Genomic DNA, 17,388 nt, shown 5'->3' with positions numbered 1-17,388 from the left:
AAGGAAGGAAGGAAGGAAGGAAGGAAGGAAGGAAGGAAGGAAGGAAGGAAGGAAGGAAGGAAGGAAGGCAGGCACATGCCTGTCTCTAGTAATTTATTTAGGATGGAAAAAGCTGCCTGCCAAGCATTCCTGTGTCTCCCTTGAATGCTGGGAGACACCAGCTGGTACTCAGAAATCTCACCTAACTTTAGGCACACAAATAATTAGTCTCCTGGTCACAGCACCTGGCACAGGGCTTTCCACATTATCTGAAACCAAGATTAACATGTAGCCAGAATTTAAAAGCAAAACAGCAGAGGTGCTGGGTCCAGACAGGATGATCCCAGCACAGAGATTGTGCCTGAACAGATCCACAACTTAGCAATGTTACTGGTACAAAGCCGAACCTTCACCAGCTAAATGTTATAAAATGTGACAGGAAAGTGAAAAAGTGAACACGGAAGTTTTTCTTTGCCTCTCCCCTTGCAGGCAGCCACCCTGAGCACACACGCCGCAACAGCCGTTACCTTGCTTCTAGCTTGCTCTATAAACTCCAGAGGAGCTTTCCCAAATTGAAACGTGGCTCCAAACCAAGGGATCCAGCTCCCAATGCAAGGAGGGGAGCTCGGGTTTCTCAGCTGAAGCAAAACAGCCTTTACAATCAGAAGTCCCAGGATCGCTGCCAAGAGGAGAGCAAGAGCCATTTTGCCTCTTCGCTGCCTGACGCAGCAGCTGCTCTGCCTGACGCAGCACCCGGCAGGGCCAGCCCGTGAAAAAGGGCCTTTTTTATCAGTCTTGCCAGCTGACCACTGCCATGGAGACAAGCTGTCCAAGCACTGAGCCACGCAGGGGACAAGCTCGTGTTTTGGAAAAGGCAGAGCCTGTTCTCCTCCACTCTGGGATAAGGACAAACTCCACTGTTTGCAAAACTCAGATGTTGCTGTGACAAGTCCTTGAACTTCGCACAAGTTGCTGGAGGGCTACCCAAGCAGAGCAGTGAGTCGCTTTCTTCATTTTAAAAGTATTTTTTGGCAACATCAAGATTACAAAGCAGAGAGTCTGTGATTTGCAGACATTTAGCTTTCAGCAAGGCAGATGGCAAGAAACTTCTGCAGGCACCACCTGGAGTAATAAGCTTTATGAAAGGTATTTCTCTCCTGAGATTATATCATTAAAAGCTAGATGTGTGTCCAGTGTCTGAGGAGCAGAGAAAGGCTTCGGAGCTTGAGCTGACAATTCAAAATGTGCTGGTGGCCCCTACAATATCACTGCAACGTTAGAAGACAAGATTTCAGAGAGGTCAGATTTGTTTCTTTGCAAGCATGGAAGTGGAACATTGAAATGATGTATAAAATCCATTAAGTATAAAAAAATAAACTAGGAAGTGCTCTCACAGCCTACCCTGGCACAACCTCAAGAAGACAACACAAAACCAGGATAGATCAGATGAACATGCAAACAGGGACTTACCATAGAATACCAGGTTAGAAGAGACCTTGAGGATCAAAGGTCCAACCTTTCTTAGTAAAAAAAGTGACTTTATGAAGTTCAACAAAGGGAAATGCCAAGTCCTGCACCTAGGGAGCAATGACCCCATGTGCCAGGCTGGGGGCCACCTGGGTGGAAAGCAGCTTTGCAGATCTGGGGTCCTGGTGGACACCACATTGAACACGAGTTAGAAATGTGCCTTTGCACTCAATAGCATCCTGAGCTGCATTAGGAAGAACGTTGGCAGCAGGTCAAGGGAGGTGATCATCCCCTCTGCTCTGAGCTGGAGAGATCCATTGGAGTGCTGTGTCCAGTTCTAGGCTCCTCAGGGCTAGAGAGACATGAACAGACTGGAGTGAGTGCAGTGAAGGGCCAAGAAGTTCATAGAGGGGCTGGAGCATCTGTCATTTGAGGAGAGGCTGAGACAGCTGGGACAGTTCAGCCTGGAGAAGGCTCTGGGGGATCTCACCAGTGTGCACAAACAACTGGAAGCAGAGTGTGAAGAGGATGGAGCCAGGCTCTTTCCAGTGGTGCCCAGTGAAAAGGCAAGATGCAATGTGCACAAATGCAGAAAATTCCACTTAAAATCATTTTTTTCATTGTGATGGTAGCCAGACACTGGAACAGGTTGCCAAGAGAGGCTGGGAAGTCCTGGGAGACATTCAAAATCCAGCTGGACACAGTCCTGAGAACCTGCTCTAGGTGAACCTGCTTTGAGCAGAGTGTTGGACTACCCAGTCTCCAGGTCCCTTCCAACCTCAACTGTTTTTGTTGTCATTTGTAGGGTTTTTCGTTTGTTTGTTTGTTTGTGGTTTTGGTTGGTTGATTTTTTCCTCTCCTCTCCTCTCCTCTCCTCTCCTCTCCTCTCCTCTCCTCTCCTCTCCTCTCCTCTCCTCTCCTCTCCTCTCCTCTCCTCTCCTCTCCTCTCCTCTCCTCTCCTCTCCTCTCCCTCTCCTCTCTTTTTTCTTTTCGGGATTTTTTCTTCTTTTGCTCTGGCTCTTTGTCCAAATCTCTTCTTTTGCTCCATCCCAGGACCTGATCCTCAGCTCCCAACTCCTTGGTTGAACAAGCCCTGCTCAGACTTTCTAGCTCTTCATCTGATATGTTTGTTTCACAGACAGGCATCCAGCTGTAAATCACATCTTACGTTTCTCCCTTTACCACCTCCACCCATGCATTTCCTTTTTAATCGGTCTCAGCCTTTCTGGCTCTGCCCCCAAAACTGTTTCCCCATGTCCCTCCTCCCAAACCCAGCTTTGTTCCGTTCTCTTCATATCTGTGCTCCCAAATCTCACTAGAATAAAACCACGCTGATGTCTGAGTAACATACAGACCTGGACCGTGCTTGAACTTGTCCTCATACATATTTTTATAATACTTCAGTAGCTACTAACCCAGAGGCCCCATCCAGTCACCAGCTTTACGTATTTTACTAGGAGAAGGGTATAGCTCATCGTTACTGTATTTTCTAACGCTGAGCCATGGAACCACCACACTGTTTGTACGGTGCACAATCTGTACAGCACTTTGTATGGACATGATTATTCCATTTCAAATGCTTTGTACAAACATAGTTTAACTCTCTTCTTATACAGGAATAGGTGCACACACAGGACACTTCGTACTTGTGCAGACGAGCAGTACAGTAAAAGTAGCAGAGCAGAAATACACCTGATAGTAGGAAGTTAAGAGCTGTGAAAAACAGAACTATGGCCTTGAGTAAAACAGTTGTGCTGAAATATATCGGGATGTTACCTACATTAGCCAGAGGTGCAGAAGAACAAGCCTAAAATGTCAACTGTGACAAGTAGGATGTGGATCTTCATTTTGCAAACTGTCTGGAAGAAACAGATGTATCACTTTTAGCTTTGATATTACTACACTTCTGTGGTAGAAGAGAAATAAAAGCCTGTAATATTGGAGTATATTTACATTATATGCACACCTTGAGTAGTGAGTTTAAAGTGATCTACACCACAATGTTATGGGGTTTATTTTAAGGAGGGATCTAGTTGTTGTCTTTCACCCCTCAACATGTGGGTTTTGAGAAGACAGAGTGAGACCGTCCCCAGAGATGTACATCTAATGCACATAAGACACAACAGGGAAAATTCTGATTGAATGTAAGGAAAAAGTGTTCACAGAGCGGTTAAGCACTGGAGGAGGCCGTGGTTGTGAAATCCCCATCCTTGGAGGTCTTCAGATGGTGGCCAAACAAGGCCCTGGACACCGTGATGTAACTCTGAAGCTCTCCCTGCTCTGAGTATCATACTAGATGACCTCTAGAGGTCCTCTCCACCCTAAATTACTCTACGAATCCATGATATACAGGCTGATATATAGTGGCACAAGCTGATGGAAACCCAGAAAATAACTATGGAGGGAGGCACAAAAGCACTACCAGCAGATTGCATAAACTGCCTGGAGTGAGGCTCTGAACCACTTGTACCCTCAGTGCAGGCAGGCATGTTTGCATTAAATTGCAATATGCCTTCTTTCCATTTTAATCAGGGTTTTGTCAGTACTTTGTGCCATTACTGCATGAATACTAACAAATTCTAACCCAAAGAAGGATCCAATTTAAAACTGGTTCCTGCTGAGTGACAGGATAAATTCATCTCACTTTAGCTGAATATTTCACCTGCAGCGATCCCTTAATATGTCTGAAATGTTGTGACCTGGACTGCACACCAAAATGTTAATCAGTCAGACAGGGGGCTGGGGGGTGTTCTGGGATAAGTTTCTGTGACCTAAAAAATCCTCAAATCCTCAGCATGAGGATTAGTGATTAATGGCTAATGATTAACTTAGTGATTCAGCTGAGTCTGAATGATAAACAAAAAGCTACTCTTAAACAGTGCATGCCTTACTCTTTTTTTTTTTTTCTTTATGAGAACCTAAACATGCCTCCATTAATTTAAGAGAAATTAGGACAATTAGGTACACAATTAACAAGGCTTCAGCATTCAGCCAGGAAAAGCTTTAAACTTTTCACATTTGGGCAGAGATCAGCTTCTGTATTTTCCGGTTTGCATGTCCCTTGCTCACACTGCACTGCTCTGTGCGTAATTCCATGAGAAGTGAATTGCTAACTAGGAGAACTAACCTCCGAGCTGGAGAACTAACTCAGGAGTTAGTTCTCCAGCTCTGCATGTAGCTGTTGATAATGCAGCTTTAATTAAAACAGCTGTGGATCAATTTATACATCTTGAGTGCCTGTGCAGCCATCTGGCATGGGGATGCAGTCTGGGGCTCTTGAGGCATTGCCATCGACGACAGCACCCCATAAAGCACACAGAGCCCACGTGTTCTCATAACCTTGAGATCTCACTAATTATATATATATTTTGTAATGTAGATAACTGGCAAAATTGTGCATGTGACTGTACCTGCATTGCCGGTTTCCTGGCGTTGGTGACAGACTACATTTCCCAGGAGGCTGTTGTGCAGGAGTCTATCGTGTCACTGCACAAGGACCTCGCAGCTCTGCAGAAGGCACTTGGCTTGCTGCAGTTCCCGGTGCTGGCGCTGGAGAAACATGACCTTCAGCAATTTGTCTTCTCAACAACCCAGAACAGAGCTGAGTTAGGGGCTGTTTTTCTCCAGACCCTCGCAGGGTGGCTGGTTATAGCCTTGTTTCATGTTAGACGCTAGATGTCACCTGCAGAAGAAGAGAAGAGCTTACCTCTTCCAGAGAGATGGCCCCGAGCCAGCAAATTCGCTCTGTCAGCCTGTGCAGCGGCTGTGGCAGAACTAGGTACAACTCATCATCATTTTGTAAGAGGGAAGGGGGTCAAAATTTACTTACAGGGGGCACGGGGAGCTTCAGCCTCCAGATGCCTCATTTCTCGGTGTTTGCTCCACTATTTGTTCCACTCTGCTCATCGTGACTTTTCAATAATTCAAGCCTTGCAAGTCTTTTTTTACCACCTCACTGTGGCTGGAGGGAGGGGCTTTTCAGGTTGAAATCTTTGCCTCCAAGACCAAAGGGCTGCAGTGACAACAGAGCAGTTGTGACTAATTTAAGCTTTGCGCTTGCTGGGTTTCTGGAAGAAGACTAAAGAGGCAGGACTATCTGTTGCCTAAATTAGTAGCAAGGGGCTGACGTCTCTAGGAATTTGCTTTTCATAGTTCAAGCAGGTTATCAAAGGAAAATCAAATTTTACGTTTCTGGTTACGGTCGAGAAGTCTGTAAAAACGTATTAAACTGCTTTCTGAAATGCAGGAAAGAAGCACCCTGGTAACTGCATAGCACTGCTTTGTCATCAGTAACTTATTTGGAATATTTCTCATCATATTCTATATAATTTTTACAAGCTCTTACAGGCAAATCTGTTGCATTGCTCTCATGATTTGTAACTTGGCAGTCTTTGCTACTCTTTAAACATGAATACCAAACTTGGTTCATGAATAGACTGTAAATCTGCTGAGGCTTTGACTGCATTTCCCTTGTACCTCTGAGTCCTGCTCTGGAAGGACCCCACAGCACAGCATGTCGCTGAGGTATCGAACCAAAGACAACCCCGCTCCTGGGGACTCATCACCTGAGATGGGCTGGGAAGATCCATCACCCACTGACACTCCTGCCCTGGAAGTGAAATTAGAGGCAGCAAATACGTACCCATACTGTTTCAGGAGCAGTCCTGGAATGCTGAGATCGAGGTGGACCATGTTCCCTGGCCACCACTGAGAGAAATGACAGGCTGAACTTGCTTTTCGTCTCTGCATTGGCAAAGCAACTCTGGCACGTTTTCAGGTTTGTAAGGCAGATGTTCACCTGCATGGGTGGCTGTATTACATGACAGCCACCGTGGGGTTGCTCCTCACTCTGTAATGTGTGCTGCCATCATGCTGGGCAGAACTGGAGGTGTGATACACTCAATAAGAGTTTTGACTGATATTTATTCAAGGGGAATAACTGGAACAGGATTTTTAACCCAGAGTCTCTTTGAAAGTAGGCGTATTGCATAACTAATCTACAAAAATAAATAAGGGAGAAAGACTTGGTGTTTGATGGGAACATATTTGGGTTACTCATGCCCAGAGCTGCTTTTAACAGATCTGGATGCGACTCTCCTGTTCTCCACGGACCACCTGCACTCCATTGGATACAGTCCCTGCAGCCCACTGGTGTTCACACAGACCCCACCGGGTCACAGATGTGACCATTATGGTAGGTCTCCCCACAGCCGCTCCCATAGTCACGTTTGTTCCCTGCTCTTTCCCCGCAGTGACATTTCCTCTGGATCTCACAAAAACCCGACTGCAGGTCCAAGGCGAAGCTGCCGCTCATCGTGATGGAGCTGCCGCTGGTCGGGCGGTCCCTTACCGCGGGATGCTGCGCACGGCAGCTGGCATCGTGCAAGAGGAGGGATTCCGAAAGCTCTGGCAAGGAGCCACACCAGCCGTCTACCGCCACATAGGTGATTATCCGCTCCTGACAGGACAAGTTTGGGTCCTGCCTTCTGTGGCCGATAGCCTTTTGAAGTGAGCTTGCCATCTCTTCTTGGACTTTAAATATATCTGTGAGGATTTTTCAGTCCACCCTGCAATCCCACTTTTAAATATATGGGATTCTGGCTCAATATCCTCTCTTGCCCTTAATCTGGCTTCTGGGACCACAAAATATAATTTCCCTGTGGTCTCTGCAGGAAGGTCTTCAGCGCATGCAGGCACAGAATCCTCAGAACAATAAGTATCTTTTATTTAAGGGAAGTGTGGATGGGCTGGGAAAAAAAAAAAAGATAAGGTTGCAAGCACTAGAATGAAGAAATGCATTAACGGTTTGGCCACAAGTAACAGCTTTCTGTGCTTTATTTGGAAATAGGGTGACAGCAACAAACCTCAGAAGCACTTGTGGGAGGTTTTGTGCTTGGCACTGGGTAGGAGGGAAGCAATGCGGTCACATCTCCTTAGCGTGTGGGCCTAAACTGTGCTGCCTCCTGGCTCAGATGGAGAGATTCTCTGACGCTGAAAGGTTCTAGCTCTGGCCATGCTACCAGGCAGCCCCCTCACTGTCCCCATTTTGATCACAAACGTCAAAGCAGGGACCAGCTGCCCTAGGCAAGCTCCGGAGTGTTTTCCAACCAATCTCTTGATCTCTCTATCACAGTGTGACCTCCAGGTATGACAGATCCAAGAATCATCTCCTGCTTTTGTTTTCCACAGTGTACTCTGGCGTTCGGATGGTTGTGTATGAACATCTCCGTGACTCTGTGCTTGGCAGGGCTGAGGATGAAAGCTTTCCTTTGTGGTAATGTTGTATATTTATGCTTTTGCCTGTTTGGGGACTGTCTTTACTGTAGGAGTCCTGAAGCCATAAAATCTGTCTTTTCTTCATGGCTTGACTACCCTAAAAAGAGTAAAAATAAAGTAGGGGTTTAAGCGCTGTTACAGACTTTCTGATTTTAGTTTCAGGGCAGTAACTTTTCATTCAGATAGGAACAGGACTAAGAAATATTGAAATGAGTTTCTTAGAGGCTTAAATAGGACCGTGATTAGTCTAATAAGGATACTCTACTAAAGAGATGGAAAGCAGCTGTCCTGGGCTGGCAGGAATTAGCCTGGATGAGAGCAGAGGCTGGGCATCTTTACCGTGACTCAAGGTCTGTGATGCAGTGGCAGTTCTTTTAGTTCCACGTGGGCCATGGGGTGTTATGAAGTGCAAGTGACTGTACAGCTGCAACAGATGTTGGAGAAGCCATTGCACAAACCCGACACCAGCATAACTGTGACTAATCCTACTGCTGCCTGGGTAATGCAAACCAGACGTTCAGCTGAGCAAAACTGGACTTGCAGCTCGTGCCCTGCTCAGCTCTGAGCTCACCCCAGAGCTCCAATAGCTCCACACAGAATGAGGACACATTTCCAAAGGTATGATGGATATCTCATATATCCTCTGGAGCTCTGGAGAAGTGAGGGGTGGTACATCTCAGATTCCCAGCTGCTGAAAGAATGGGTCCCATTAGGTCAAGGATGTCAAACTCGTTTTCACCAGGGCCCACATCAGCCCCACGGTTGCCTTCCAAGGGCCAAATGTAATTTTGGGACTGTATAAGTGTAACTACTACATTCATACAGTCCTAAAATTACATTTGGCCCTTGGAAGGCAACCGTGGGGCTGATGTGGGCCCTGGTGAAAACAAGCCTGACACCCCTGCACAAGGTGTTGTGTGGCAGCCGTACAACAACGCTTTGCTGTTTTGCTCCTTGCCATACTGCCTGGGTAAGAAGTTATTATGCCACTGGATTCTAAATAGAGACTGTAAGGGGAACAGGATTCTAGTTGTGTATGTTCGTGAGAGATGGGAATTTCCTGGCTACTAAAGAGGCAAATTGTGAAGAAAAAGACATTATTTTGTTCATTTATGTATGACAAATGTCAGCCTTAGTTAAACCTGTGCGTCCTTCCTGAGGAACAAGTGATCCTTATAAAAAGCAAAACCAAAGACTCTGTTTTGCAAGTTTAATCCAGAAACAGTTAAATCTCCCTTTTTTGACAAGGCAAGTGGAATTAACTCTTTGCCTGTGGGGAATGAAGCAGATTTTTCTGTAAGTTCTGCAAAATTTAGTAATTTCTAATTGTCAAATCCTTATAGTTAAAATGTCAGTCATGTATTTTTATAATCATATACAGTATCATATCCAATCAGGCATTTTGCTCCAAAATAAAATCTTGGGTGAAAAATGTAATTGTTTTAAAAACGGCATTTATAAAATCTAATACAGATAAAGTATATGTCATGCCTGATGCTATGGAAGGGGGAGAAGGGATAATACTGAAAGTTCTGGTTCTACTAAAACAAATAGAACCAGAAAATTAACAAAACTTATCTAGTAGCAATGGGAGATAAAGAAAAGTTTTATATATCAGTGAGCAGTTTACAGTTTCAGATCAGCATTCAGTTATTATAATGTATGGAGCACCACTCCCTACTTGTGTACCTTGCAATCCTGCCTTTAAACCTTAAACAACAAGCATAATGTAACCTGGAGAAGAAGCAGAGCATAACTTAACGATAACTTGATATTTTTTTCCTAGATAAGTCTTAGCCCTTTCTTAACATTGACAGAAGTATTATTGACTACCTTAACTACCTGCAGTCTCCACATTACCTTAACACTGCCTGTTAGTATAAGGAATAAGCATTTACACTTGTTTCACCTGGGTCCCATTGCTGAACTCTTCAGCTCAGGCACTGCAATTTATACATTTTCAATGTATTTTGAAGCACATTTTTTTCCCTGTCTGGCAGGAAAGCTGTAGTAGGAGGCATGTCTGCTGGTGCCATCGGACAGTTTTTCGCCAGCCCGACTGACCTGGTGAAGGTGCAGATGCAGATGGAAGGAAAAAGGAAGCTGGAAGGAAAGCCACTACGGTCGGTTCCTTCTGAAGCTGGCGTGCTTTTCCTGCTAACAATCACTCTTTGGTCCAGGGTGTGGCTGTGGCTTTCTCAAGGGAAGCTGGAAGAAAAGATGGGGGAAATGGCTCATGCTGGATGCAGAAGTGCAGGGAAGGGTTGGCTTGCCTGCAGATAGCAGGGCTCAAGATGCTGCTGCAGATACCAGGACATGCTGCTCTTTGCATCCAAAACTGCTGGCATCCTTTGGTGCCTCGTACACTTAGCATCGCATCCCAGCTGTGGGTCGTCTGTCATTAGTGACCAGATTGCTGCTTACCAGGGCAACCAGTACTTTTGGTACAATATCATGGCATGAAGTCAAAGATGGATCCAAAGATGGATCAAAAAATGGATCCAGAGAGCCAGATCCTTGCAGATATAAATTACCATTCCTATGTGAGGACCTGGGGCAGCACAGTGCTGAAATATGCAAAGACTTCCCCATAGCTGAGCTATCTACTTACAGGTTGCATATTGATTTCAGGTTTCGAGGAGTACACCATGCATTTATGAAGATCCTGTCTGAAGGAGGAATACGGGGGCTTTGGGCTGGATGGGTGCCAAATGTCCAGAGAGCTGCTCTGGTGAACATGGGAGGTAAATGTAATAACTTGGACTGTAGCACTTAAGGCTGCATCTAAGCTTTAAGGAAAGTTCACTTGCTTCCTTGGTCTGAATTTCTTGGTTATCTACACTGTGGACCTGTTTGGAGCGCACTGCAGGTGACTTCTGCCTTGAGCAATTTGTTCCTGTCAAAATCAAGTTGCTTAAAAATCAGTTTGTGCTTGAGCCTGAGGGATGGTGGGCTGGGAGCTGCAGGATCCCACGGGCAGCAAAGCAGGGACCTCACCGGCCACTACCCAGCTCCCAGTGCCCAGGCAAGGTGAGCGGGGCAGAAGACAGGGAAGGAAGGCGGGTTTCACCAAGATCCAGATCCTCAAGAAAGTATGTAGTGATAGGACAATTCTGAGGCCAAGCCAGCATCAGGGCTCGTGAGGGTCAGACACAGCCCAGTGATCACCAGAAGGTCTGTGGTGATAAAACAGGTCCTAGGTTAAACTAGGGAGATAGTCTATGGGTCACTGTCCAGATCAACAAGGCCCAGGCACAGTGTGATGGAGCTGCAGAAAGGTACACCTAGAGTGTAGTCCAGGCAGGGACTGTAGCTTGTAGGGTGAATTACAGAATGGTTGGGGTTGGAAGGGACCTTCTTCCTTATAAGTCATTGTGACTATGATTCTGATGTATCTGATGATGCAAAATGGTATAAAATAGGAGTGTGCTCTGGCTGCTTTTTTCCTCTCTCCAGCACTGGCACTATTACCTATTCACAGAACCACAGAGTGGTTGGGGTTGGAAGGGACCTCTGGAGATCATCCAGTCCAACCCACCTGCAAAAGCAGGTTCACCAGAGCAGATCACACAGGAAGGTGTCCAGGTGGGTTTGAATGTCTCCAGAGAAGGAGACTCCAAACATTAGCCTGAGTGCTCAGCTGATTCAAGAAGCACTCACTCTTTCCACATAGAGATAGAGCTTTTCTGTGTCTCTCCAAAATGGCTAGGATATGTTGGATGGTCCTTGCTCTCCTTCCTCGGGTTCTGTTCGTAAAGTAAGGAGGGAGATGTCTTTAGGAGTGCAAGACACTGCCTGCGAGTTCTCACCATAAGTACTTGCTTTGTGTTTGGCACATAATACAGCAGTGCCTTGTCAACTTTTTCTTTTGGACCTTTGATTTTCTTTGGCATGATGGCTACTAGTTTCTAGGTCATTCAACACAGGGTTATGTTAGCAGAACGATAAAAAAAGGCTTGAAGGTAGGAAATGAGAGGTGGTGCAAGTTTCCACCTTGCTAAGCAGCAGTAAAGGAATCACTGGGTGGATAAATGTTTGCAGGAGGAGCTGTTACATGAGCTCTATAGAATAGCTAAGGTTTGTCTCTCCATACATAAGTTAACTTGCAGTCTCGGCATGTAAACTTAAACACGCAAACTCTTTTACAAGTGGAGAACGATCTCCATGGGGTACATTTGCGTTGTAAATCACTACAAATTGTTGGGAGCGTTATCCTGGTTAGTGGGCTGAGCTCTTAAGTTTTAAGGTCAGGACACTGGAAATGTAACCTAGATCTGGTGTTAACTTTCTGTTAACTGTCTTTCATTCAGATTGTCCAGACACCATAACTCACGTCTGCTTTCAGAAGAATATGATATAACTTCCATAACATCATCTACTTTTTTGTCTAATGTTTCTAGCATTTTTATAATGCTTGCACAGAGAAAGGAGAGGTAGAACTGTCCTTATTGTGATGTTTCTAGGTTTGGCTACTGAGTTATTTTGCAGAATTTTCCACTTGCGATCCATACTATCATTTGTAGGGTAAATCAGAGAAGGCAGTCCAACCCCTGCCATGAGCAGGGACATCTTCACCCAGATCAGGTTGCTCAGAGCCCCGTCCAGCCTGGCCTGGGATGTCTCCAGGGATGGGGCATCCACCACCTCTCTGGGCAACCTGGGACAGTGTTTCACCACCATCAGTGTAAAAAATTCCTTCCTCATGTCTGGCCTGAATCTCCCCTCCTCTAGTTTAACACCATCACCCCTTGTCCTGTTGTAACAGGCCCTACTAAAAAGTCTGTCCTCATCTTTCTTATCAGCCCCTTTTAAGTATAGAAAGGCCACAATAAGGTCTCCCCAGAGCCTTCTCTTCTCTAGGCTGAACAACTCCAACGCTCTCAGCCTGTCTTCCCAGCAGAGCTGTTCCAGCCCTCTGATCATCTTGGTGGTTTCCTCTGGACCCTCCATGTCAGTAATGAACAGCACAGACACCATTTACTTGTGACAATGTTTTTTCTCATTGTCCTTTTTACAGATCTGACCACTTATGACTCGGTCAAACACTTTTTGCTTCTGAACACGCCGCTTGTGGACAACAGCGTGACTCACAGTATTGCCAGGTGCTGTATTCCCTGATTACCCCTTTTACTCTGTGGAGCATTTACAGCCTCACTGTCTTGATCTTCTCTGTGCCAGCAGAAGCCACCAGTCTTTGGTGGTGATACTGGTGATAAAATGCACCTTTATAAGGTGTTATTTTTTACAAAATACACAAGAGAAAGGATGTAACCATTGCTACAAAACTGCCCTCAATAGAAGTGCCTTGCTGATGCATTTAAACACCTCAGCTCTGACCTGTGAGAGTGCAGGAATTTTCACTTTTCTACAACTGCTGCTATTTTATCTAATCTAGTTTAAGTTTAGCAAACAGTAAGAATGAGCAATATAACTCCTGCAAACAACCTCTTTTACTCCCTTAAATTATGAAGAAATATGCTTTATATAAGCAATATCATAAATTGCTTATTGTGAAGCCTTTCTCCCTGCCTCAGAGCTGCATATAGTGGTGTTGGGCAAGACCAACACTAGCAAGCCTTATCCCAGATCAAGTTTATGTTAGGTAATGAGGCATTACTCATTATTTTATGATAGCTGTTTTAATATGCCTTTATTATTAGAACTAGAATCACGATGCTTAAATTGTGATAAATCTTAGTTTCTTCTTTAAGTGTCTGTTGCTGTTGACAGTGGCTGCTCCGGCCTGGTAGCTGCTGTTCTGGGAACTCCTGCTGACGTGGTCAAAACCCGGATAATGAACCAGCCGAGAGATAAGCAGGGAAGGTACAGACACTTCGGAGAGTGACTTCTCAATAGAAAACTGACACCCTGAGTCTCCTGATTTCAAAGTGCTAAGTCCCTAATTTGCTCTTCACTTTCCTGATGATCATTTTACTGATTTAGTAAATGTCTGGGGGTATTGTTGTGATGGCCACCTAAGCATCCCCTGTTACACCAGTGAGCTTACAAAACAGCTCTTGCTTGTACAAATTTGTCAGATACAGATTATTTTTCAGGGGGGATGAGTTTTTTTTAACTGCGTATCTGTTATCCTAACACTATTTGTTCTCCTTGCACATCGCTAGAGGTTTGCTGTACAGGTCTTCCATGGACTGCTTGATTCAAAGTGTACAGGGTGAAGGGTTTATGTCCCTTTACAAAGGCTTTATACCAACCTGGATGCGGATGGTAAGTGCCTTTTAACTCTCTTTACAAGACAGTTGAACAATGTGGCTCTAAAATATAAGTTCTTTGTCTGTCAAGACTTTTTGAAAACTATTTGATTTGTGCATCACAATTTATTTAACTGCAGTTAGCATAGCTGAATGTAGTGGATGACACAACTGCATTCAGTGTCATTTCCCCCACATGGCCTCCTGCACCTCTTTAATTTGGAAAATACTGTCCTGCTTAATTGCTACTGATTTTCCTTGCCTTAAAAAAAAAAAAAAAAATAATAATAATAATTCCAGGCTACCTCCTTTCTCCTTTCCCCAAACTCTCCATTGTACCCTTCTTATTTCTAGCCCTGGACTCCCTTTGCATCCCTTATACTTTCATTCCTCCTTCTCTCCCGATCATAGAATTACTTCATTACTGCTCCATCCTGGATCTCACTTTTTCCCCTCTTGTATTCCTGTGTATAGCTGCGCCCTTCAAGCTGCATCTGTACACTTAAGCCAAGCAGCAGTTGGAGTCTGGGAACTGGAACTTGGCTGCTATATAAATATATACTGTTATATATTTGTTATTTTGGACAAGGAACAATTTGCAATAGTCAGTTTGGATGTGACTAGTTTTATTTCTTTTTAAGTTTTTTTTTTTTTAAAGAAATTAACACTATGGCTACATCTAGACTCTACCCGCTGGCTTCAAGATCTTGACACTGTTTAAATTACCAGATTGAGCATTATGATCAAAGGCAAAAGCCTCCTTTCTTTAATTTAACCAAGTACAACAGTGGTGGCAGCCTTTGGTAAGAGCAATTACAGGGAGCTTCTGCTCAGCTGCTCAGTCCCCATGTCCCTGAGCCAGAGCACAATCAATATTGACGGGGTTTTCACAAGTTTAATAGTAAGCTAAAAATTTCCATGGAGCGTATGGCTATTTAGATTTCCTAAAGGCTTGTAATTTTGGGAATGTTTAGTGGGTGTTTCAGAGGAGGGGGAGAAGGTGTTTCCTAAGCACAAGGCAGCATTTTGCCAAATGCCAATCTACTGCTGAAAAAAAAATAAAATAGAGCATCTCAACTACGCATGTGCAGGATATAAATTTTATGCAAGGAGAACCGTGTCCTTTTCTGATTAAGGTTTGAGAACAAGTAAACTCTTTAAAAAAAAATTAAAAGCATTCAGCCTGAAATAGCCTCCCAAGCATGAAACATTGCAGGTTAAACAGTTATCAGTTGGCAAGCTGAAAAAACCCAGCGTTTTAGGTGTCTTGTGAAGGACTGGGTAGCCTTAACCATATGCAACGCTACAATTTTTGAGTGAAAGACATAATATGAGATTAAGAATCTGATTTTTAAGTGGAGACAGTTTAATCTAATGGGTTTATTTATTGGGTCACTTCTGGTTTAAGCTTCTAACTTCTGTGTTTGCTTTCATAGGCTCCTTGGTCACTAGTATTCTGGCTCACATATGAACAAATCAGAAGGATCTGCGGAGTTAGTTCTTTTTAAAATCGTGAAACCACTTCAATATTCCCAAAGCAAAGAAAAATCGGAAAGCTGAACCCTCATTCCACAAGGCATCACCACCCCACAGGGATCTAATTCATTTAGGAGACTGGCAGCAGAATTGCACATATGGGTTGCTGTCCCAAATCAAGTCCTTACTGGTTAGCAGTAGCCATGACTTAAGGATACTCTTTGCTTGGCAGACTGCTATATGAAATTCAAGCTAACCACAAGATAAAATGGTCACAATAATACTGTAACAGGCAGCCAGCATCAGCTTTATGGAACAATAAACAAAGGTAAAAAAAATGCACTAAGCAAGTAGAACATAATACTGCTTGCTTGTTTGATAATGGAGATGGTTCCTATTGCTAATGGCACAAGCAGGTTGAACAACACAGCACTGAACACCGATGTTTACAAATATCTCAAGGGTGGGTGTCAAGAGGATGGACCAGACTCCTTTCAGTGGTGCCCAACGACAGGATGAGGGGCAACGGGCACAGACTGAAACACAGGAGGTTCCATCTGAATATGAAGAAAATCTTCTTTATTTTGAGAGTGCCAGAGCCCTGGAACAGGCTGCCCAGAGAGGTTGTGGAGTCTCCTTCTCTGGAGACATTCAAACCTGCCTGGACACGTTCCTGTGCGCTCTTCTCTAGTGAACCTGCTTTTGCAAGTGGGTTGGACTAGATGATGTCCAGAGGTCCCTTCCAACCCCAACCAGTCTGTGATCTTCTGTGTTTAAGCAGTCTATAAAATTATTTGACAATTTTTGTTATTATTACATTTGCACACACATAAAGAACTACATCTCATTAGCCTGATGCCTCAGCAAACCAAACCTCTAGCCCTAGGAACTGAAAAAGATTAAAGCAGTTTACCTGATTTCAAATTTGCTTTGCACAAAAGCTGCAAGGGGTTGTTTCTGTTATTTCCCAGAGACTGCCTGACCTCTTCATTCAACCATTTGAGTAATACCAATGAGTGAAATGCAGTCCTGTGCCCGGGAAATCAAAAGCCTATTTCACTCTGTCCCTCTTGAAGGACTTATAAGACACATGCTGTCCACAGGACCAGGCTGAACTACTTGTCCTTTGAGAGTCCCAGTGCTGATGTGTCAGACCGAGTAATGAAGGTACCGCTTTCCCACAGAAATACACACTGCCCATTTTAAATGTAGGTGGAACTATAATGTTCTCTTAAACCCACAAATTTTTGAATAGAAGTGATTTTTACTTTTAAACCTAAAGCTTTCCAAATTTCATAGAGAAGGACACTACTGCTGTTTGTCACCAGGCTTATCTTTGGAATCAGGAAGAAAAAATGCAGTATATAACCAATCATAATGTAGACAGAACAAAGCTGGTTTTGATTCATCAATATCTAGTAATGAAATGACTGTACAAGACACCGGTCTCTGAACAAATACTCAGTATTTCTTCTAGAATAGTCTTTGCAACTAGTACCTTCAATATGCCAACACTTTGGGCATCTTCTTGGCTTGCACTTGTACTTTTTTTATTGTATTGTAGATCTGCTGTGCCCACATGCATTTGGGTGTGTGACTTCAGGTTGGAAACAATCTCACTGTTCTTAGGGTATCAGAAGCTTTTGTTCAAAAATACTGTAATTTTTCTAGTTGTTAGTCTGAGAAACTTTTTGCACACAATCACCAGCAATTATAAACGAGCAGTCAAAGCAGCTTCTTCAGTTACATCCTGAGCAGTCCTGCCTGCAATCCTGTTACTCAGATAACCCTGATGGTAGATATGCACAAGTACGTGATCTATTGAGTTGTAAAAAAGTGATTTTAAAAGACTTGTAGTGAAAAACTGTTTTGGCTATATTAACAGCTAAAAAGGCTCCTTTTTGAGCATGAAACACTAAAGAGGTTTGTAACAGTGCTGATTCACAGTATTTTGTATTAAAAATAAATAATTTGAATA

The 17,388-nt window shown here is 44.0% G+C and overlaps 2 protein-coding genes across 8 annotated transcripts in view; one reads left to right on the top strand and one right to left on the bottom strand.

Annotated features, from left to right (window-relative positions):
- CYP39A1 (cytochrome P450 family 39 subfamily A member 1) overlaps positions 1 to 4,963 on the bottom strand; it is a 27,396-nt gene extending 22,433 nt beyond the window's left edge. Inside the window, exons 1-2 of one of the 3 annotated variants that reach the window (XM_082047899.1) lie at positions 4,857 to 4,963; positions 3,227 to 3,305 (exon numbers count right to left, since the gene is read on the bottom strand). Coding sequence is in view for 1 of the 3 variants with exons in the window: in XM_082047898.1 (XP_081904024.1) it covers positions 507 to 683 (177 nt within the window). In the remaining 2 variants the exon portion in view is untranslated. Of the gene's footprint in view, positions 1 to 506; positions 836 to 3,226; positions 3,306 to 4,856 lie in introns of those variants that run through there. The other 2 variants (XM_082047900.1, XM_082047898.1) reach the window with 2 other exon arrangements.
- On the top strand, positions 868 to 17,388 carry SLC25A27 (solute carrier family 25 member 27). 5 transcript variants are annotated; one of them, XM_082047903.1, is made up of 9 exons: positions 868 to 975; positions 6,699 to 6,890; positions 7,636 to 7,720; positions 9,723 to 9,845; positions 10,354 to 10,466; positions 12,740 to 12,824; positions 13,453 to 13,545; positions 13,848 to 13,950; positions 15,371 to 17,388. In XM_082047903.1, coding segments are annotated over exons 1-9 (867 nt in total). In that variant the 5' UTR covers positions 868 to 974; the 3' UTR covers positions 15,443 to 17,388. The 5 variants fall into 5 exon arrangements, 3 of the variants coding, with proteins under 3 accessions (XP_081904029.1, XP_081904028.1, XP_081904027.1); XM_082047902.1 differs by lacking the exon at positions 868 to 975 and adding an exon at positions 4,993 to 5,224; XM_082047901.1 differs by lacking the exon at positions 868 to 975 and having other exon boundaries at positions 6,423 to 6,890.

This window comes from Streptopelia decaocto (assembly GCF_964273445.1).
Source record: "Streptopelia decaocto genome assembly, chromosome: 3".
NCBI lineage: Eukaryota > Metazoa > Chordata > Aves > Columbiformes > Columbidae > Streptopelia > Streptopelia decaocto.
This window is presented reverse-complemented; position numbering and strand designations above follow the sequence as displayed.